This window comes from Patiria miniata, unplaced genomic scaffold (genome assembly GCF_015706575.1).
Source record: "Patiria miniata isolate m_02_andy unplaced genomic scaffold, ASM1570657v1 HiC_scaffold_5, whole genome shotgun sequence".
NCBI classification, from domain to species: domain Eukaryota; kingdom Metazoa; phylum Echinodermata; class Asteroidea; order Valvatida; family Asterinidae; genus Patiria; species Patiria miniata.
The window spans coordinates 24,729,962-24,752,222 of record NW_024037072.1 but is presented as its reverse complement, the minus strand read 5'-3'; the positions used below and the strand labels follow the sequence as shown (position 1 = coordinate 24,752,222).

The 22,261-nt window shown below is 40.2% G+C and overlaps 1 protein-coding gene across 1 annotated transcript in view; it reads left to right on the top strand.

The window, feature by feature from the left end:
- The first annotated feature begins 336 nt into the window (after nt 1–336).
- The window catches only part of LOC119741307, a 37,633-nt gene continuing 15,708 nt past the window's right edge, over nt 337–22,261 (top strand). The window contains exons 1-14 of the mRNA XM_038217058.1: nt 337–692; nt 1,017–1,244; nt 7,225–7,500; nt 7,824–8,051; nt 9,225–9,503; nt 9,828–10,055; nt 14,070–14,230; nt 15,712–16,029; nt 16,939–17,073; nt 17,821–17,986; nt 18,624–18,941; nt 19,379–19,702; nt 20,180–20,506; nt 21,444–21,755. Of these exons, the coding sequence (XP_038072986.1) occupies nt 386–692; nt 1,017–1,244; nt 7,225–7,500; nt 7,824–8,051; nt 9,225–9,503; nt 9,828–10,055; nt 14,070–14,230; nt 15,712–16,029; nt 16,939–17,073; nt 17,821–17,986; nt 18,624–18,941; nt 19,379–19,702; nt 20,180–20,506; nt 21,444–21,755 (3,607 nt within the window). The 5' untranslated portion in view covers nt 337–385. The remainder of the gene's footprint in view (nt 693–1,016; nt 1,245–7,224; nt 7,501–7,823; nt 8,052–9,224; nt 9,504–9,827; nt 10,056–14,069; nt 14,231–15,711; nt 16,030–16,938; nt 17,074–17,820; nt 17,987–18,623; nt 18,942–19,378; nt 19,703–20,179; nt 20,507–21,443; nt 21,756–22,261) is intronic.

Here is a 22,261-nt window from a genome sequence, read left to right as displayed (position 1 = left end):
TTTGTCCTAAATTAAGCGTCCATTTCAAAAATGATCACTCACTGTTTCATTTTCATAAGTCCATAAGCGGTGTTATGATTAGTATCCAATAAGCAGATTAAGAAAATTCTTGCATTTGTGAGATCTGGGTTGATGTTCATATTAAGTTTCAAGTTGAATGGGCTGCATTCCACGAAAGAAAAACTGCAGAGTAAAATATATCGAAAAGAATAGAAATGGCCATCGGGGATTAGCCCGATCGTACCATCAGCATCTGACATTGCTGGTAAATAAAGCGATTTGAAGTTAGTGCTCAAGCTAACTACAGCTTGTATTTACTGGGGTGACACTTTAAAGACATTTTGACGTACTTGATGTACTCTACGCGTAAAGTTGTATACGAGTTATGTTTTCAAAATTTGTTTTTCTTTGTCCAGTTCCTGGCTATTTGGGATGTTTTGGGGACGCTAGTGATCGTGCCCTACCGGTTGGTCCAGCAATAGATAATGAACAGTCGGTAGAGCGCTGCTTCAGAAACTGTTTACAACCTACCGAGTATAAATATGCGGGACTGCAAGACGCGCAGGAATGCTGGTGTGGGAATAACGACTACGACAAACACGGTGAAGAGCCGGATTCCGATTGTCAAGATGTGTGCACCGGAAACAGCGACCAGATCTGTGGAGGCGGTTGGCGCTTATCCGTGTACAGAGGTGAGTACACAAACGAACCAACTGAACACATTTTACAGTTTGATTTAAATGTACTGTGGATTTTCAGTCAAAGTCAGTTGACTGCGTCACAAGTCCTCATAGGTCCATCACAAATCATCCAGTCCCCCGTCAAGTCACAAGCTATTCAAATAAACTGAGACAGAAAGCATTCCTTTGCCAACATTCATCCAATGTTACTTGTGAGCGGACTTGTGAAGTAGCTTGTGATTTACAAGCGAACAGAATTGTGATTGACTCGTGGATCAACATGGATCCCCTCATCAGAAGTTCACGAGGTACATGTGTCTTCTTGTCTTATTGCAGTATCACAAGGAGTGTGTAGTAATGACATAGGACCACCAACCAACGGAGACCACACCATCACCAACCCGCCTTCACTGTCTTACAATCTCAACAACTTCAAGTTCTTCGGGACTCGTGTGGATTTCTCCTGTGATCCTGGATATACCCTCCATGGAACATCCAGTATTGAATGCATTGAGACTGGCTATAGCAACGTCACTTGGAGTGACTCGGTACCAACATGTGAAGGTATTTAATAACTGAAATACATTTACCTATCAGAAAAGAATGAAACTATACTACACATGTTCTGTCTCCGAAATATTGAATATTGACTTCTCCAATTTACACCTGAAGATTAAGTCTATACTATAAAGACGGTCAGTTGAACTTCATTGTGAATGTATGTAAGAACAGGCTCGTCGATCACAATATGCGTACAGCCACCGGGGAAATTGGGGTTCGCACCGCAGACCCCCCCCCCTTACCCCCCCCCCCCCCAAACAAAAAGAAAGGGGCGGGAGGAATTAGCGACGAATATAAGAAAGACGGTTGCTTATATCACGGAGCTTATGGCATGAAATTAATTCCTGTGGGATTTTGATCAACAAGTTCACTTCATGCTTTTTGAAACACCCCTCTAGCAAAATAATGGAGTGTTCAGCTGGCGAGTAAGATGTAAACAACCCTTTTATGGAGATTGACGCGCGCGTAGCATGTTCTGCGCGATGTTACGCAGAACGCACCTGGGGCGTTGCGTTTTGAATTTAGAACTATAAAATTCTGTCTCGCTTGTAGTGTTGCGCATGCCTACGTGAGGATTGTGAACGTTCAACCAATGAAACGGTAAGAGGCACTGGATTTTTAGGAGTCCACATTTTATTGTGACACTGGAAAAGTGTTTAAGACCAGCTAGCCATGTCTTTATCATCCGTTTAAGACCGACCAATAGGAATAGCTAAACTGTCTGAGGTATTTATGAATATAGAATAAAAAGACTAGATCGGCAGCGCGTCCACACGCGCCCATTCACTGTGCGATAAATCTCCGCCATTCTGTGTATATGGAGATCAATGATAGCACAACAAATTAACGTAAAGTAACGGAGCTAAATGTATCGTTCCTCCAGCACGTGACCTAGTTCAACACGCGCGAAGCATAGAGCGAAGCAAGAAATGCGCACCGAGTAGTTACGCGATGCCATAGAGTTATAATATTAACGCAGGAATATAGCCTTTACGCGATGTTTAATGCAGTATTTTGGATATATCTTTGTAAGACGTGGTGGTTTGCGCTTATATTATGTTTGTTTAATTCAGTGTACTACACCGGTCTGGGGTGATTAAGTTAAAAGACTGTAATTATAAAGGTTAGAACATGGAGTAAGGGAACAAGACCTACAGGCGTTATTCATGAGTCGGTAATATTAAATTGAAAACGAGGTAAAATCTTCACTTTTGGAACTTGCGAATAAAAATTAAAGTAAATTCCAATTAATACCAGTCTACTCTGATGAATACATGAAATTAAAATGTGTCAATTAATAAACCCTAATGTTTTAAGCCACATTTAAAAAAAAATGAAAGTGAAACGTAGACCGCATAAATAGTCTTGCACATGCCAATGAAGAGCTACAGTTTACAAAATACATTTAGGATCACGATCAAAAATGTCTTTCTTGTGAATAACGTCTATTGGGAATCGAAGACGTTTGTTTAAGTAGTTTAATGCTGCATTTTGTAATTTATAAACGGTATAGACCTATGCTATTTCTCACAACTTGAGGCGCCGCCAATGTTTAATAACTATAGACTAACACTCTTCAAGTTTAATAGCAAGAACTATTTTCAATATTGGGTTTAATATTTTGCCATTCAAGAACTAGTTTGGTTTTTTGTTTTGCTTACTGTTGATATAATTATACATCGTGACAAACCTTTGCTTCTGGAATTATTTCACACCAATTTGTAGAGACTGATTTGTCTCCATCGTGTGCTTATCATTCTGTAATCACTATGGAAGTATTTCTGTTGTATGAGTAGTTTTGTTTTTAAGGGTACTATGTAGGCCTCAGAAATGATATCTGTAATTAAAGACATAAGTTTAAGATTAACAATATCTCTGAGCTTAAAATTGTTGCTGGATCCAGAATATCTACAGCTGGTATGTTTAACGCAAAAGGAAATTTCATGGCCGGCAAAGTGATGATAAGCTTATTGATTGAGAAATTTCATTTCAGTACTTAGATAAATCCTACTTCGTTTTATATTCTGCTTCGTTTTATCATAACGTCCAACTACTCCTAGTTTTACTTAATTTGGAGTCTGATTCTCATTTCAGAGGACTCCTACATGGTTTTAGCTTAGCGTAAATACGATGAACTTCATGTATTTCTCAATATGCCGTGAGTCAAACAAGGAAGGTGTGTAAGCCCTGCTGATACTTACTTGTTAATGATTATATTCTTTAATTTTTTTCCCCGTGTTACGGATCTTTACTCAAGATAATGTGAACATTGAAAAATTACCAGATCATTTGATGTTGGGTTTGTTCCCGCAGGAATCACTGTATCTGCAATTCCATGGTAACGAGGGACTAAGGTAATACCCTAGTACCTTGCCTTCTTTTTTTTTAAATTGCCAGTGCTATTTAAGGAACATTAATTTCAGGACAAAAAGAGTCACATATTTTTTGTATTCTGTCATTTTGCAAATTTACAGCTAAATGATAACATTTCTTTTCACAGTAGCCGGAATGCCGGTGTAGCATGAATTTAGGTTTTATGAAATACGGACTCATTGGTGGTATCGCGCATGCTCATGCATAGATAATTAGGAGAGGGACCGGTCACGTGAGAGGGTTTAACCAATAAAAGGGAAAAAAGAGTCTGATTTTCATATGACACCGGATGTATGATAGTATTATATTGTAGACCAGCTACATTTGAGTTTGTATACCTGTTTTAGTGAGCAAAAGTGCGTGTGTATTATTAGTCCGTCAGAATAAACAAACATTCTGTTCTAAAGATTGCATACAAAGGAAATATCCTTGTCTAAAATGGTTGAGTAGTTCAATGTGCAGTCCATTATTATGCTACTCACTTATGCTCAGCGAAGATCACACAATGTAGAATCGGTTTACAGGCCTACGCAGCGTACATGTGTAATTGAATATGCGATGCAATTATTGTAATCTATTTAACTGGTTATGCGCCGCACATAATAATGGCCAAGCTTACATGTAGAAAATTATCCCAGTAAAACTGAGCACGGGACTCCATTTTAAACCATTTTATTGACCGTGATATAATTTTGTTTGCATCAAGTACCAATTTCAACACGGCATCATCTTTGTGTTCAAGCCATTTAGCAACTGAGGTCGACTTCATCGCCCGAGCAAAATCCTTGGAACCAACCTGACTGTATATTTCTCCATTAAAGGAAATACATACAACATTTTGCTTTTGCTGTAATTTTCAGAAATGGATGGATTTGGGGGTTAGTATTTTATAGCAATTATTTTAAAGGGACCATTGCATGAATTTTACTTGGGAACATATTTTGTGCACCTTTCTACTCCTCTTTAATGTATGAAAACTGTTGTGACATCCCTTTTTAGTTAATTTTATTGGAAAGTGCTGTTGTGATAGGAAGACACTGTTCAGTTAAAGCGTTTTCTTTGCCAATTGTGAACTCAAAGTTTGCTCAAGTTGAAAACAATAGTGAGAAAGTTCGTTCATTGCCATAATGTCATGTGATGAAAAAACAATGAATCAGCAAAAAGAAGTATCTAACATTTTGGCATTTTGGTGATGCGATGGGTTCCGTGAGTACCCCCTCATCGGTAAGAAAGGAAGAGTTGGGGAGACCACTGGAGCTGACACATTCGAATGCTCTGATGACGACGTCTGATAACGCTCACGCAAAGACACTTTGTTACACAGATGTTACCCCAAGAAAGTTGCCTACCTATCGTATTGTACGCGTAATGCACACGGGTCTTAATCAGTCCACTTCAATTTTCCTATTTTAGCTTAGTCGTAAGGCCAATGAACTTTAATTAAAATCTTCCAAACAACTAATTTCCAATGGCAAACCGCACTGAACTAATTGGGTTATCAACAGTTGCCGAGACGCAAGTCATTCTTCATTGTCGGTTTTCATAATCTTGTTTCTTATCAAATTAGTTATGGATGGCTATTCGTGTCACTATTCATCTATCGCCCAAGGCTGGGTCCCTTTGTTGCAGTACGTTCCCACGGCGAGCTACACGGAGCAATCCAGTAGCATGGAGCCTCTCCATAAACTTGTTGTTGTTTCTTTATTGGCAACCGTGACGAGATAGAGTCGACCAACGGGAAGTGCCGTTATTGTTCTCTTTACGGGTTACTAGGACAATCTACAAATAATTCCAAACCAAGGTACCAATCTCACGCCCTACTTAGTCTCCGCCTGTGACACTACAACATGACGAAATTAATTAAATTGTGCGAAACGGGCACACTTGTCATAAATCATTATCGTTTCCAAAACAATGAGCGTGAAAACTGTTGAAGATTGTTGAAAATTGGCCTCAGTTTGCATCGGTTGTTGTATGATTTGACTCTGCAAAGATGCTCCGTGCTTGGATAGGTAGCTTGTTGATGCTACTTGGCTGTCTTGTCTATATAGATGGATCCGGTAAGAATAATAGACCTATACTGAACATTGATCTGGGAGCGCTCAAGGTTTCTAGGGAAATATACTTTCAAGGTTCATTATTGAAAAAAAAACCAAAACTGTTTTATACCACCGGTTTTGTAGTTAATAATAATAATAATCATTTGGGATGCTAATCATCCTTACTCGCAGCTGAGAAGCTGAATTGCGAAGGACGCGGCTACAACGTGGTCGAGCCGCAGGCATGTAAAGGCGCCTTAGGCAGCCGCCACATCGAGCCGTATATGACCACGGCGCACAGCCTGAGATCGAAAGTGTTTGATTTTTTCCGTCCTAATTTTTTTGTCCTAAATTAAGCGTCCATTTCAAAAATGATCACTCACTGTTTCATTTTCATAAGTCCATAAGCGGTGTTATAATTAGTATCCAATAAGCAGATTAAGAAAATTCTTGCATTTGTGAGATCTGGGTTTGTGTTCGTATTAAGTTTCAAGTTCAATGGGCTGCATTCCACGCTGCTTTTCTAAATGGCTGCCGAGTTTATTTTTAAGAAATATGTTTTTCTTTGAATGTCTCAAGAATTTTGTTCGGCCAAAAATACCTTTAAGGATAAATAATTAACCCAAAATTAGAAATTTCAATTTAACTGTGTGGCTTATCAAGTTTTGTATTCATTTACTGTAAAAAATGGCCTATCTCAGTATCCGTAGTTACAAAATAACCATAGAGGGCGACATTGCAGATGTAGGCTGTATTTACTTAACACACGCAGCACATTATTGGACAGAAGTTTACTGGCCTATTGAGAAGAGTACAGTGATGACGAAGATGAACCATTTTAACCAAGCAAAAACTCTATTAAGTTTGGCGGGAAAGTAAACGAGTTTGACAAAAGCACAACTGCGCAGTAAACCAATGATACATTCTTTGCCAAGAAATAGTCGAATATCAAGCCCAATGTACGGTGACAACTGCATTAGCACTGCGATCCAACAAAATTATGCACAAAAGGGTCTTTGAGTTTGGAGGACTAAGAAAAGAACCTCATCCTTTTTGGGAACGAGTTCTATTACTGCTTCCTCGATGCAACACATTTTTTGTTTTAGAATCACAATGAGAAACCGAATAATATTAAAGCGGGACATCTATTTATATTTTTATGTCCTAAATTAAGCGTCCATTTCAAACATCACTCACTGTTTCATTTTCATAAGTCCATTAGCGGTGTTATGATTAGTATCCAATAGGCAGATTAAGAAAAATTCTTGCATTTGTGAGATCTGGGTTGATGTTCATATTAAGTTTCAAGTTCAATGCGCTGCATTCCACGAAAGAAAAACTGCAGAGTAAAATATATCGAATAGAAGCAAATGGCCATCGGGGATTAGCCCGATCGTACCATCAGCATCTGACATTGCTGGTGAATAAAGCGATTTGAAGTTAGTGCTCAAGCTAAGTACAGCTTGTATTTACTGGGTTGACACTTTAAAGACATTTTGACGAACTTGATGTACTCTACGCGTAAAGTTGTATACGAGTTATGTTTTCAAAATTTGTTTTTCTTTGTCCAGTCCCTGGCTATTTGGGATGTTTTGGGGACGCTAGTGATCGTGCCTTATCGGTCGGTCCAGCAATAGATAATGAACAGTCGGTAGAGCGCTGCTTCAGAAACTGCTTGGAACCTACCGAGTATAAATATGCGGGACTGCAAAACGCACAGGAATGCTGGTGTGGGAATAACGACTACGACAAACACGGTGAAGAGCCGGATTCCGATTGTCAAGATGTGTGCACCGGAAACAGCGACCAGATCTGTGGAGGCGGTTGGCGCTTATCCGTGTACAGAGGTGAGTACACAAACGAACCAACTGAACACATTTTACAGTTTGATTTAAATGTACTGTGGATTTTCAGTCAAAGTCAGTTGACTGCGTCACAAGTCCTCATAGGTCCATCACAAATCATGCAGTCCCCCGTCAAGTCACAAGCTATTCAAATAAACTGAGACAGAAAGCATTCCTTTGCCAACATTCATCCAATGTTACTTGTAAGTGGACTTGTGAAGTAGCTTGTGATTTACTTGCAAACAGAATTGTGATTGACTCGTCAACAACATGGATCCCCTCGTCAGAAGTTCACGAGGTACATGTGTCTTGTTGTCTTATTGCAGTATTAGAAGGAGTATGTAGTAATGACATAGGACCACCAACCAACGGAGACCACACCATCACCAACCCGCCTTCACTGTCGTACAATCTCAACAACTTCAAGTTCTTCGGGACTCGTGTGGATTTCTCCTGTGACCCTGGATATACCCTCCATGGAGCATCCAGCATTGAATGCATTGAGACTGGCTATAGCAACGTCACTTGGAGTGACTCGGTACCAACATGTGAAGGTATTTAATAACTGAAATACATTTACCTATCATAAAAGAATGAAACTAGACTACACATATTCTGTCTCCAAAATATTGAATACTGTCTTCTCCAATTTAGACCTAAAGGTTAAGTCTGTACTATAAAGACGGTCAGTTGAACTTCATTTTGAATGTATGTAAGAACAGGCTCGTCGATCACAATCTGCGTACAGCCACCGGAGAAATTGGGGTTCGCACCGCAGACCCCCCCCCCCCCCCTTACGATGAAGGCTGTATTTACTTAACACACGCAGCACATGTTATTGCTTGCAGGCCGCGTAATTTTTATTCCTAGGAGGGTTAGGGGCAATTTCATGAATAATTCATGTTTATCCATGAGAACGGACAATGACATCAACAGCATTGTTGTTAGTTACTCAACTAGTTACAATACACTAAAGCATTTTAAAGAACGGTTGTCGTTGAGCTAACACACGGTAGCCTAATGGATAGCGAGATGAGCTATGGATACAAAGATCTCTGGTTCGAATCCACGTCGTGGCTGCTCATTTTCATCAGCTATTTTTCTTCTCCAAATTTATCACTGAGATAATTTTAAATTAAGGGGAAAATAGAACGAGAACCTAAGTCTTGCAATGATTCAAAGGAAAAACTGAATTATTCATGACATTGCCTCTAACCCTCCTAGGAAACAAAATTACGCTTGCAGGCCTATTGAAGAAAAGTACAGTGATGAAGAAGATGAACCATTTTAACCAAGCAAAACTCTATCAAGTTTGGTGGGAAAGTAAACGAGTTTGACAAAAGCACAAGTGTTCAGTGAATCAATGATACATTCTTTGCCAAGAAATAGTCAATATCAAGCCCAATGTACGTTAATAACTGCATTAACACTGCGATCCAACAAATCATGCAAAACAGGGTCTTTGTTCATAATGATTAAGTTTCAAGTTCAATGCGCTGTATTCCTCGAAAGAAAAACTGCAGAGTAAAATAAATCGAATAGAAGCAAATGGCCATCGGGGATTAGCCCAATCGTACCATCAGTAGGCCTATCTGACATTGCTGGTGAATAAAGCGATATGAAGTTAGTGCTCAAGCTATAAGCTTGTGTTTATTGGGTTGACACTTTAAAGACATTTCGTGAAGTTTAATACGAGTTATCTTTTCAAATGTGTTTTCTTTGTCCAGTCCCTGGCTATTTGGGATGTTTTGGGGACGCTAGTGATCGTGCCCTACCGTTTGGTCCAGCAATAGAATACAATCAACAGTCGGTTGAGCGCTGCTTCAGAAACTGTTTGGAACCTACCGAGTATAAATATGCGGGACTGCAAGACGCGCAGGAATGCTGGTGTGGGAATAACGACTACGACAAACACGGTGAAGAGCCGGATTCCGATTGTCAAGATGTGTGCACCGGAAACAGCGACCAGATCTGTGGAGGCGGTTGGCGCTTATCCGTGTACAGAGGTGAGTACACAAACGAACCAACTGAACACATTTTACAGTTTGATTTAAATGTACTGTGGATTTTCAGTCAAAGTCAGTTGACTGCGTCACAAGTCCTCATAGGTCCATCACAAATCATCCAGTCCCCCGTCAAGTCACAAGCTATTCAAATAAACTGAGACAGAAAGCATTCCTTTGCCAACATTCATCCAATGTTACTTGTGAGCGGACTTGTGAAGTAGCTTGTGATTTACAAGCGAACAGAATTGTGATTGACTCGTGGATCAACATGGATCCCCTCATCAGAAGTTCACGAGGTACATGTGTCTTCTTGTCTCAATGCAGTATCACAAGGAGTGTGTAGTAATGACATAGGACCACCAACCAACGGAGACCACACCATCACCAACCCGCCTTCACTGTCGTACAATCTCAACAACTTCAAGTTCTTCGGGACTCGTGTGGATTTCTCCTGTGACCCTGGATATACCCTCCATGGAACATCCAGCATTGAATGCATTGAGACTGGCTATAGCAACGTCACTTGGAGTGACTCGGTACCAACATGTGAAGGTATTTAATAACTGAAATACATTTACCTATCACAATCAGAAAAGAATGAAACTAGACCACACACAATTTCTCCGAAATAATGAATACTGACTTCTGCGATATAAAGGTTAAGTCTATACTATATAGGCGGTCGGTTAAACTTCATTGTGAATGTACCTATGAACAGGCTCGTCGGTCACAATATAATAGCGACCGGGGAGTTTGGGGTTCGCACCCCCCACAAAAACAAACAAACAAAAAAGCTGCAATTTTCAGAAATAAATGGATTCGGAGGATAAGTATGTTATAGCAAATATTGTTAAAATGACTTGTTTCACGTTTTGGGCATGTAGATGCTCAAACCAATCGTGTTCTTGTAGTCTGGTTCCCTGTCCCCACTGAAGATGAAACGGAGCAATTTATAGACTTTGGGGAATTGTAAGGTCAGAGTATCAGTCTAGCAGGCTTGTACCCCTCACAGATGTGTGATCAATTGCAAAGAAAATGCGGAATAACTAATTATGAAAAATGAGGAGCAGTTTTTGAAAAAAAAAGCCAGTTTTCTTCAACGCTGGTCGGCCGTGGCCGACCAGCGTTGGAAAAATACCATTTTTCTTGAAAATGTCAGCACACCAGGAGCCACGATTTTACAGGATGCTTTAGACTGTCATTCCCTAATAATCCAGTAAGGTATTTTGTGATAATTTGATCATTTCGTTTTGCGATGTTTTCCCATGTTGTATCTTCCCTTTAAATCTCCGCATAAGAGATTCCTCCTGTCATTGTATGCAGCACAGCTTCTCATCCTGAGTTTCCATATGCGCAGTTTCTATCTCCAATGCTTCTTTATTCACCGGGTTCTTTGGGGGTTTTACCATGATGATTTCTCTTTTTCGTATCTCCCTCTTTTCATTTACTTCTAGTCCCTTGTGTCTTTGTTTTGTTTTCTTTTGCAAATTGTCCTTGATTGCCTTTTTACTCTTTTTTTTCTGTATTAGTGTTAATGGCTTTATTAGTCTTGTGTATGTACCATGCTGTGCTCTAATTAGACTTATTCGAACAGCCCCATACGTTTCTTTCTGCTTATATACGTTTTATTGTTATTTCGCTAAATAACGGGTAAATAAGGGGACAGGGCTGCCCATCGCAATGTCTGAGGTCCAGGACCTCCCCCCACCTCCTTTCGAATTTCGCCCGCAGGCACCGGAGGTGATTTGCGGGCGGGTAGCAGGCCCCAGACCTACTGAGATTTTACCGTGGGAAAAAATAATACGCGTGCTTTAATCGGTGGCACCTGGATTCACCCTTTGAGGTTAAGTCGTAAGGCCAATGAACTTTAATTAAAATTTTCCAAACAGCTAATTTCCATTGACAATCCACACTTAATTCATTGGGTCATCGCAAGTTGCCGAGACGCAAGTCATTCATCGTTGTCGCAAGCCATTATCTCGACAAATAACCTATCAAAATTAGTTATGGATGGCTATTTGTGTCACTATTCATCTATCGCCCAAGGCTGAATCCTTTTGTTGCATTACGTTCCCACGGCGTTATACACGGAGCGATCCAGTGGCACGGAGCCTCCCTCAAAAGTTGTTGTTGTTTCTTCATTGGCAGTGAAATATAGTCAGTGCCGTTATTATTCTCTGTACGGGTTACCCGGACGATATACAAATAAGTCCAAACCCAAATTCCAAGCTCACGCCCTATACCCGCCCGTGACAACGCGATATGACGAAATTAATTAAAATGTGCGAATCGGGCACACTTGCCATCAGTCATTTATTTAATTGATTTCAAATCGGTTTTCAAAATATTTAGCGTGAAAACAGTTTTAATTTGGCCTCAGTTTGCACCGGTTGCTGTATGCTATGACTGCTGCCAAGATGCGCCGTGCATGGATAGCTATCTTGTTGATACTGCTTGACTGTCTTGTCTATATTGATGGATCTGGTAAGATTATACAAATACTGAGCATTAATCTGGCGGCCCTCAATGGTTCTGGGGAAAATACTTTCACGGTTCATTATTGAAACACAACCCACTAAATGATTTTCATTTTACATTACATTTAACGTGTAGCCTACCAGTACTCTGAGGGCATCTACTAAACACATTTGAAAATTCAAAAAGTTTAATGTTGCAAATTATTTAATTTGTTTTATTGGTGATACAAAATGCACTTTTATTTTTATTGAAGGCGAACCTAACGTGGAAACCCAGAGCACAGAAAATGTAAAATTTAAACGCAAAGGCTATGAGCAGGCCAAAAAACTAAAATGAAGCCTTAAAATACTTTTTTTGCATAAACGGCATTGTTTTTATTTTCTTTTACCTCACGTCTTAAAATATTGAAAATACAAAAGTGTCGGTTTCAAGTATTAACTTATCTTCAAAAAGGGTTAAACTTATCTTTATCAACACGAACGGAAATTCCCCCCCCCCCAAAAAAAATAAAAATAATGGTGGCTCCCTATTTTATTTAATAAAAAAAACAAAAAACAAAAACCATGCTTTACAATGTCAAGAGTTTATAGTATAGTCTTGCCCTACCTTCTAGCCCGGAGACTTATGGGATTTTTCTTATATCATTTCAGGATACGGTATGGTTTCATTTTACTGAAAAACACATACCTTAAATGTGATCCGTGCAGGACAAAAAAAACAGTGTTTGTCTTCAAAATTCCACAACCAGAAAAGTACATAGGGGCACCATTTGGGTTTACTTTTTTCCAGTCGTCCTGTATTGGTGCAATTGTGCCAATCACATTTGGTGCCCGATTCAAATTTCGAAATTTTCAATTTTGTGGATCTGATCTTCAGAAACTATCGTTGCAGTTACGTTTGGCTTCCAAGGTCACAAGCCAAAATTGTGAGTTTGTTTTGGCATGAATTTACACAAGTGAAGCACAAGCATTCATTTTAATTGATCAGATTTATTTATTTATTCCATATCTTAATGCACGCAGGGTATGCCCAACAGTTAAAAACTGGTGTCCATTGGGGGCCCTGCATTAATGATAAAATAATGTTAAGTAAAGTAAAACTCATAAGGAAAAGTACATTGGTGAAACATACTGCGGACATACATAGTTACAGGTACATGTATATCAGAAATATTTTTAAAAAGCTATATTGTACATACTTTACCATGCTTGTCGTCGAAAATGAACACTTGATAGGATTGGGCAGAGAACACAATGTTTTGTACTCACAAACATGCACGGTTCCTTTTTATAAAAAAAACTTTATAAATACCTTTAAAAAAATAGTTTGCAATGGCAACTTTGGAATAAGGTTCTGGTATATAACAGTGACCTCGTTAAAAATCATCAAATGTCAAGCCCATGGGGGGGGGGATGGGTTGGCGATATTGACAGGGTGCTTAAAACCAGGGCTGCTAAAAATCAAGCACTCCTTGATGAAACAAAATGATGGGAAACATTGCATTCACTTTATGGAGCAGAGGAAAGCGAAGCTATAACTTAGCAAACAAACGCTTCCATGTGAGCATAAATCCGCATCTTTTTTTGGAAAAAAGTGAATTCCTTGATGGTGAATTAATTCCTTGATGGTGTACACCATTGCAATGAATATCATTTTACAGGCAGGGTAAACGTCTCATCAATCTAGTGCAAATGCAGAACATGTACAAAAGGTTTGACGAGACGGTGAAACTATCTTGCATAGGGCAGAGGCCAACTGAATTTTGTCCAGCATTCTTACTTCTGATTATAGCAATGGCCCTAACCACAGTCCCGAGTATTATTAGTTGAATCAGTCCCTGCAGGTGGAGCGTAACATTATGATCCATTCCGGGAAGTTTAGGTTTAGACATGTTCCGTTCCGTAAAGTTTAGTTTTAGCCTCGATAAGCAGAATGATTCGCCGAAGTCATTGAACTTTATTTCGCTGGTCCCAAATTGGTCCAACACCATTTGACCAGTTTTACAAGATTTGCATAGTCTTGTAACTGACATTTTAAAAGTTTTTATACCGACAAAAAAAAATCCTGGATATTGCATGTTTCCCCCAGAAACCGACGAAGAAACCGAAGGAGACAACGACGGGCTTATGTTCTTGTATGGAACCAATGAAGGCGACTCAATTCTCCCTCCAAATGATGATCAAGGCTCCGGTAGGCTGTCACTGGCTAAGCCATTTCCCGTTTTCGACCAAAGCCACGAGTCTCTATATGTAAGTTTGCAACTGTAGTTGTTTGTGACAACTAAAATGGATGATTAAGGCCAAAAAGAAAAGTCTCCGGTTTCTGGTATACGCGCGCATCGCCGTAACCATGCGCGCCGGCAAAATTTTCAATGAAAGATGATGTCTCTAAACCGCCAAACTCACTGGTTTGACAGGAATCCTGCTGCTGCACAATTTTAACGTGTTTTTAGATGGGGTTATGATCGAGAATAAGCTTTATGTGGCCTCTCTGGTCTTCCATAATATTTGCACTAAGTTTAGTCGGGCACCATTTGCAGTCATCCGCCGACATTTGAAGCCAAAAAACAGGTAAAAAAAAAAAGCTGCGTCGCCGCACCACGTTTTGGGCAAGCTCCATACCAGAAACCGGAGACTTTTTTTTGGCCTAAGCACTAAAAGCACAGAATAAAAAAAACCCATAAGCCATAAAACGTTATGATGTAATATTGCCTCTGAAGCAGATCTTGTTGAGATCGAAACATCAGGCCGCTTTAATGTTTTAGTATATTTCAGTCAATCCAGTTAAAAAGCAGTTTGCTTCAGTTTTATTCGTTTTCAAACACGACGATGGTTTGGTTCAATATGGGCATTCTGATATGCACATGCCGTGTGTTGTCCTAGGTGTAGATCGCACATAGTCCAGGCTGAAGTATTTCCACCTCAACTATTTTTCAGACATGGCAAGCAAAACACTTCATACCTCGCTAGTATTCACAAATCTCAGTACCCTAAAAAGATGAATAATGTAGTAACTTTAATATCAATCCAAGAAAAAATTAAATAAAATGAAATTTAGAAAAGGGTTGCCTTGACATTAAAATTTACATAGCGTGATGTAAATTGAATTCCATATTCGTATCGAGAATTAAAGCTTTGGGTGATATATTACATACGTTTTAAATAAAACTGGTGATTCGTGTTTGTTGAGTTACAAACGCAGGGTGATCGGGCAGACACAGACAACTATTTTACTGGACATTGCCCAGTAAATATATTTATGTCAGAACGGAAATAGAATCAGGAAATTCAGCCTCAAGAGTAGGACCATTTGCTTTCATTTGAAAAACAGGTATCTTTTGGAGCATGATACATTTATAGACTTTTGTGCATCTTCACGGCAACACTTTTTTGTCGAATGTAGTACACGTGCGATCGAAAATGGATCGTATTTGCCCACAGAAGTAGTATATGCGCCACCTTTTGCCTTATTCTCGGGGAGATTTTACAGCATTGCCAAGACGTTGTTATGATAGTGGTTTGCCAATGATAACGCCTTTTCGCGGCAAGTGATTGCGTATCCAATATACAACGTCTTGAGAGCAACTTGGGAAGATAGACATCTCCCTTTATTGATATCTGTGTGTTGACAGTTCCATAAAGGATTAATAGTGAATGAATTTGTCGAACTGTTTTTTGTTGTTGCAGTAAACTACCGGAAAGCCCAGACTTTTGTTTTTATTTGATTGCAGGTGAACACCAACGGTGTATTCTCCTTTCTCACGCAAGTTTCAGAGTACACCCCTAAGCCGTTTCCCCTTGTTGATGAGATTTTGGTGGCTGTATTCTGGGCCGATGTGAACATTCAACACAATGGCAGCGTGTGGTACCGCGAAGTCGCCTCTCGTACTTCAGACAACGAGTTGATGTTTGTCAAGGCAGAGAATATAGTCAGACAGGCATTCGTCAACCAGACACTTGCCGACTTCGTAGCTGATTGGATGTTCGTCGCAACGTGGGACAAAGTGCCGTTTTTTATTTGGCCCTATGAACGGCAGAACGACGTATTAGTAAGTTGACCATATGCCGTATTGCTGTCCAATGCAACGATTTAAGTACCACGAACGCTCAGAAAACTCAGTTCACTTCTAAATGGGTTTGATCGGGCAGATCGCTGAATTAAAATTGGAAATATGTATATTGTTTGAAAACCAACCTCGTCCCCGTGGCGTCGAGGAGTGCGCTTACCTGGACAGGCAGTGGCTTACGTGCATATACAAAACTTGGATATTCGAGTGCGTTTACAATACCGCAGTCTGGTCATTGTTTTGTCTATACATATTACTGAGACATCCACAAGTCATGACGTCCGATCGAAACACATAGTGGATTGGGTTTTCAGTCCCTACCTGATTCCGTGGGTTTTCCTCAGAATATTCCTCTGGGCTTTTCCTCCCACCTCTAAGACTGTAATTTCTTCTCATTGTCTTCTCTCTACAGGTTTCTTCAGGCTTCCGGGCTACAGTGCTTAAGGCACTGTTGAGGGACCCTTGGTTTCATTACCAGAAAGAAATAAAATACAATAAAATAAAATAAAAATAAATATTTTTTTTTCAAGTTGGGCGATAATTACAATGTACTAATCTTAAAATCCCGGTCTTTTTACTGCAGGTGGATCCGGGACATTGGCTTATCTAGCTCCCAGAACTATGTTCTTGAATCTAAATGGTTCTTAAGTCTGGAGTGCTGAATGTTATAACAAATAGCAACCAATGGAAACTAGAGCGCAAATGAATAGATGTTTTCATCGTATGACGTCACTCCGCCCCGATCTATTGAAGTAGACCCTTGAAGACCTGCAAACCGAAATTTCAAGTTTACTTGAGGGCGCGTTAATTTGAAGGAATATAAACATTGTGGGAAAAATATTAAATCTGACAGCTAATCCATTTTGTTCGACGATATATTTTATTCATCAGACTAACACATTCCAAGCTGTTTTTGTGAGCGACAGTGTGTACTCATTCACCATTTTCAACTATGAAAACATTTGTTGGACGACTGGAAGAAACAGTGGTGGCAATACCTTGGGACAAAATGGTGTTCCAGCAGTGGTAAGTAGAGGTGTAGTTCTTTGACGTTTTGTTTGAGTTTTGTATTATTCCGGCCCCAGAACTCAAAAATATCGGTTGAAGTCATTGTTCATGCGGTCTGTTAGATAGTTAGCTTCTTGTGTACTACAACCCTTGTACGAAAGTACATTCACTTACACAGTTCAGTGCACTTAACCAAAACCAAGAGCAGATACAGAAGACACTTTTTTTGGGGGGCCCAAAAGAGTGGTTGGTTCCAAAAAAAGTGGGTCAAAAAATTACGGCGTGGGTATTGGGGTTGCTCTGTGGTGCGGTCTGAGGCAATTTCTGACCACTTTAACCATTTGTTTAAGGAAAAGATGGTGGTGCACACAACGCCTGCATTTTATTACGACGTCACTTAAAAAAAAGGGTTCATTTTTTGGTGGGGTGGGGGTGGGGAGAGGGGGCATAGCCCCCGTTGATCCTCCCGGATCCGCGCTTGAAAAGAACACAGAGTTACTCATCAATGAGTCCAAAAGTCCTCAGCCCAGTGTCTTACCGAGTCATCAAACAATGTGTATTTGTTCCGTGATTCAGAATTTAACATTGACTCTATCTACGAAGCGACATTTTAAGTTTGAACCTTAAAATTGGTACTGGAGCACGTCTCCATTCGGAGTCATACGAGTCTTTCTTTGCCATTATTTAATTATTTATTCTCAATGATATTCAACATGTTTAAACCATTTGCAACCACTGCACCTCTTGTATTTTATATCATTTTAGGTAGGGGTGAATGCTGGTGATGGCTATACGTTCATTGCTGTTCCGAACTCACGGGGAGACCTGATCGTTGATGTTGACCAAGACACTAATGTCAACACCACTGGCCGCTTCGTATTCCGGATTGACAGCAGCCAGGCTTATTATAAAAATGTTTCTCAAGCAGAAGGTATCAGGCGCATTATTTACATGCAAAATACACAAATACTAGTATGGTTTTGATATGAATTGTATTGCTGTTTACCCCATGTATTTTTTTCACATGAACAAACCAGTTTTGTAAAAAGAAAGCCAACCAAAAGGTTTCCAAAGTAAGCTTCGATACTTCGATATCTCCATGAAAATAAATAATTGTAAAACTTTCCATGGCCGTAGTGTAAGCTAGTAAGAGTTTGCGGTTACACCATGTGGAAGAATCTCGTTTGAGAAGATGGGATTGGGAAAAAAAACTGGTTGGTTGTGAGACTCGACGTTCCGATCGGTACGCCGCAAATTCAGGAGAAAAAAAAAGAAAAGGAAAAAAAACCCGACGATCCTGCAGAGCATACTGATCGGAACGTCGTGTTCACAACCACCCGGTTCTTTTCAGATCCACACATCTTCTCAAAAGAGATTCTCCCACATGGTGGTGTTAATACCGCAAACCCTCATTAATCCATCACAATATTTTGCAGCAATAAGAATGTTTTGCTCAGCGATACATCTATTTGATACTGACAAAATGTTATGAAAATAATTATGTGTTGCCTACAAATAATACCCAAGTAATGTCAAATTAAAGGAAGGTGTACCTTTTCTCCAATTAGTTCGCTTGGTTGACGGTTCGGATTCTACTGAAGGACGCGTCGAAGTCTTCGCCAATGGTGTCTGGGGAACTGTTTGTGATAACAACTGGGGGCTAAACGAAGCCAACGTCGTCTGTCGACAGCTCGGATTTAAGAAAGCAGAAGCAGCACTGTCCATGGCTACCTTTGGCCCCGGGAGTGCGGGGCAAGACATACACCTAGACGAAGTGGATTGCATCGGAGACGAGCATTCGTTGTTGGACTGTCGGAACAAAGGACTTGGGATAAACATTTGTTCACACGATGAGGATGCCGGCGTTCGATGCCAGGTCCAAGATTGTAAGTATACTGCTACACACAAATTTAACACATTTAAACTTGTAAGTAAATTTCAAATTTGGTGAGGCTGATCTTGAAACAAGTTTTATATTGTTCTGGAAAGCTACACACGCACATTTTCGAACTGACATCAGCATCGACAAACACAGGACGTAACGAAAATAATCAACCGGCCTCGGGTGTTGATGAGAAAACATTCGCCAAATTGGTCTTGGAAAAAAGACCAAAGGGAGAAAAAAGGACTATTTATAATAATTGATCTTCTTCCTCCAGCAGAATTGCACCTTAGATGAAAACTCATATAGTCCTTGATATAAAAGGCCTGGAAAAATCAGATTCTGTTTTAATACATGTAGTAAGCGAACCACAAATAAGTTTCTAAACCAAAGTCCGGTTATTTTAATAGTGAAATTCATAAATTTTTCTTTGACTTGAAGTTCGCTTGGTGAATGGTTCAAAGACAAGCGAAGGACGCGTTGAGGTGTTCGTCAATGGTGGCTGGGCGACTGTTTGCGGAAGACATGAGAACTGGGACATAGATGACGCCACCGTGCTGTGTCGCGATCTCGGCTTTCAGGGCGCCTTGGAAGCTTCTTCGGCTGTATACGGCGTTGGCGATGAGGATCAGGCCTTATTCCTTGACTATCTTGACTGCGATGGGGACGAAGCATCTTTGTTTGATTGCCCCAATCACGGCTTTACGGTTCCCGACTGCTATCATGAGCTTGACGCCGGGGTGCGTTGCCAAGTCGTATCATCTGGTATGTGGTTGTTGTTAGACAATATCGCTGTGACTTGCCAGACAATGACCTAACCATTTCAGTCACAAGTGTCATGGGGAGGGGGGGGGGGGGGTGTTTCAATAATCATGACGACAAAGCAGTCATCACGTATCTTTATGTGCCTTTTGGTATTACTGGCAGTCAGTATCATGACTTCTTTTCTTGGTAATCGGTTACCGCTTCTGCGCATTTCAATTGGGGGAAATGAATAAATCTCTTCAGATGTTAATCTCCTTCAAAAGAAAACACCCGAAACGTAGAAATAACTTGTAGAAGTTGGTTTTGTGCATTGACTTTACTGCAAATTATTCTAGAGTTGTTGAAATAAACAAAAATATATAAGAAAGATCAATATGATAAGTTCAACGCGAGGCCTATAATGTACCGTAATAAACCTGTTCAACCCCACTATCCTGTAAATTACCAAATTCATTTCTCTGTCGATTTTCCTTTCAGAGTCCTTAGAGGGCGTTCGACTTGTCGACGGCTCAGGTCCCCATGAGGGTCGGGTAGAAGTTTTCGCCCTTGGCAACTGGGGAACAATCTGTGATGATAATTGGAATGCACAAGATGGCATCGTGGTTTGTCGTCAACTTGGTTACAACAGCGTCCTGACGACCAAGTCGTCAGCTGCCTTCGGTCCTGGCACAGGCGATGTACTGCTGGATGAGTTAAAGTGCACTGGCAATGAGAAGCATTTGGGAGAATGCTACCATCGGGGGATTGGGATCAGTAACTGCTACCATAGCGAGGATGCAGGCGTTGTGTGCTATGATGCGCTTGGTGAGTGGCAAAGACCACCGCTTATATTGACGCAAAATGGTTGCATGTATGCTTTGGAGTAGCGTCTGAGGAATGACCAACGGTGATAGGCTATATGGGTGCATTAATATGTTCCCCAATACCTATGTTCCCCAATACCTATGTTCCCTAACCCTAGCCCTAACCCTAACCATATCTAACCCTAACCCTAACCTTAGGGATTTTGGGTCACAGAGGTATTTGGGAACATCGGGTAGACCCCAGCTATATCATATCATGCAACTTCACCAATGGTTTCGAAGTGCGTATATTTGTGTTGTGTTAAGTTGTGTGTGTTAGTTGTTAATTATTTGATATCTTTGTGTGGTGTTAAGTTGTGTTTGTTAAGTTGTTAATTATTGGACTTAAAATGCCCGTTAGTTAAGGAAGAGAACCAAGTATTTGTCTCTTGCCTTCGCCCCAAGTGACCAGCTCACATTCGTCTTCACTCAGTGCATTAAGACAAGGACGTTAATTTTATTGGTCTTGGCCGAATTACCATCACTGTAAAATGTACTTCTCAATTAACCTTCCAACGTCACTCAAAATTATAGGACGTCCCTTGACTACCTCTTGATGTCATTACAATGAAGTCAAGTAAAATGATGTGATCAGATTAAAAAATTTTTTTTGTTAACGTAGGCCTAATAATTACAAACTTAAGCTTAAACTTTGATGAGCAGTTATAAGCCCCTCCCCGCATTGCACACAATCGTTACAGTCCATTTCTGCACGTTACAGTGTACAATGGGATACGGAAACATTGGCTTTAAATTTTTTGAAGCGACAATTTGAATTTACATCTCTTATTAAAGTTTCTTGTGAATATTTGAGTCAGGCAAAATTGCATTAATATGATAGTTTTATGGTACATACATGTAAAGAATTGCTTTTGTTGGTTCCCCCTTTTATCATTTAGTTCGTTTGACGGGCGGTTCGACCACATATGAAGGAGGTGTGGAGGTATTTGTGGATCATGCGTGGGGAACTGTTTGCGACAATAATTGGGATCTGCTCAGTGCCAATGTCACCTGTCGCCAGCTGGGTTACCGCAGCGCGACGGAAGCACTGACCAACGCTGCCTTCGGTCCGGCTGATGACGATGTCCCAATTCTGCTTGACGTGACTTGTTCGGGTAACGAAGATTCGATATTTGAATGTGAACGCGACGTGGTTGGGAACAACGTCTGTTCCCATAGCCAAGATGCCGGAGTCCGCTGTGAAGTTGGTGGTAAGATCATTGTTCGTTAACTAAAAACCAACATCGAGTTAGGCTTGGTTTATTCATGTGAATAGTTTATCAAAACCAAAGCGATTAAGGGGCTATGCTTAATCCAGAGCAACCAATAATGGTTTTAAAAAATACGTGCACGGGATTATCATTAGTTCAGCTGCTTTATTCTTGTTCGCATTTACTTCGCAAAGATAGTACTGACCAGTTTCAAATTTTACTGAATGTGTGCCAAACCATGTGGGATGGAAGCCATCTCTTAAGTCACTTGACTGATATCCAGACACAGGCCTACCAGTCTACCAGTCAATGGCTCTTATTCATAAAGATATAGTAAAAAGTATTTCCTCGACGAAAGCATGGTTACTAAAGAAAGACCGTGGAATTATGCACTTTCAGAACATAATTTCCTTGTCAATTACGCATATGTCAATTTCGCATAATTATGTCATCTCTAATCGTTTTATGAATCGCTCTAATCCTGGTCTATTTCTTTGGACACAGCC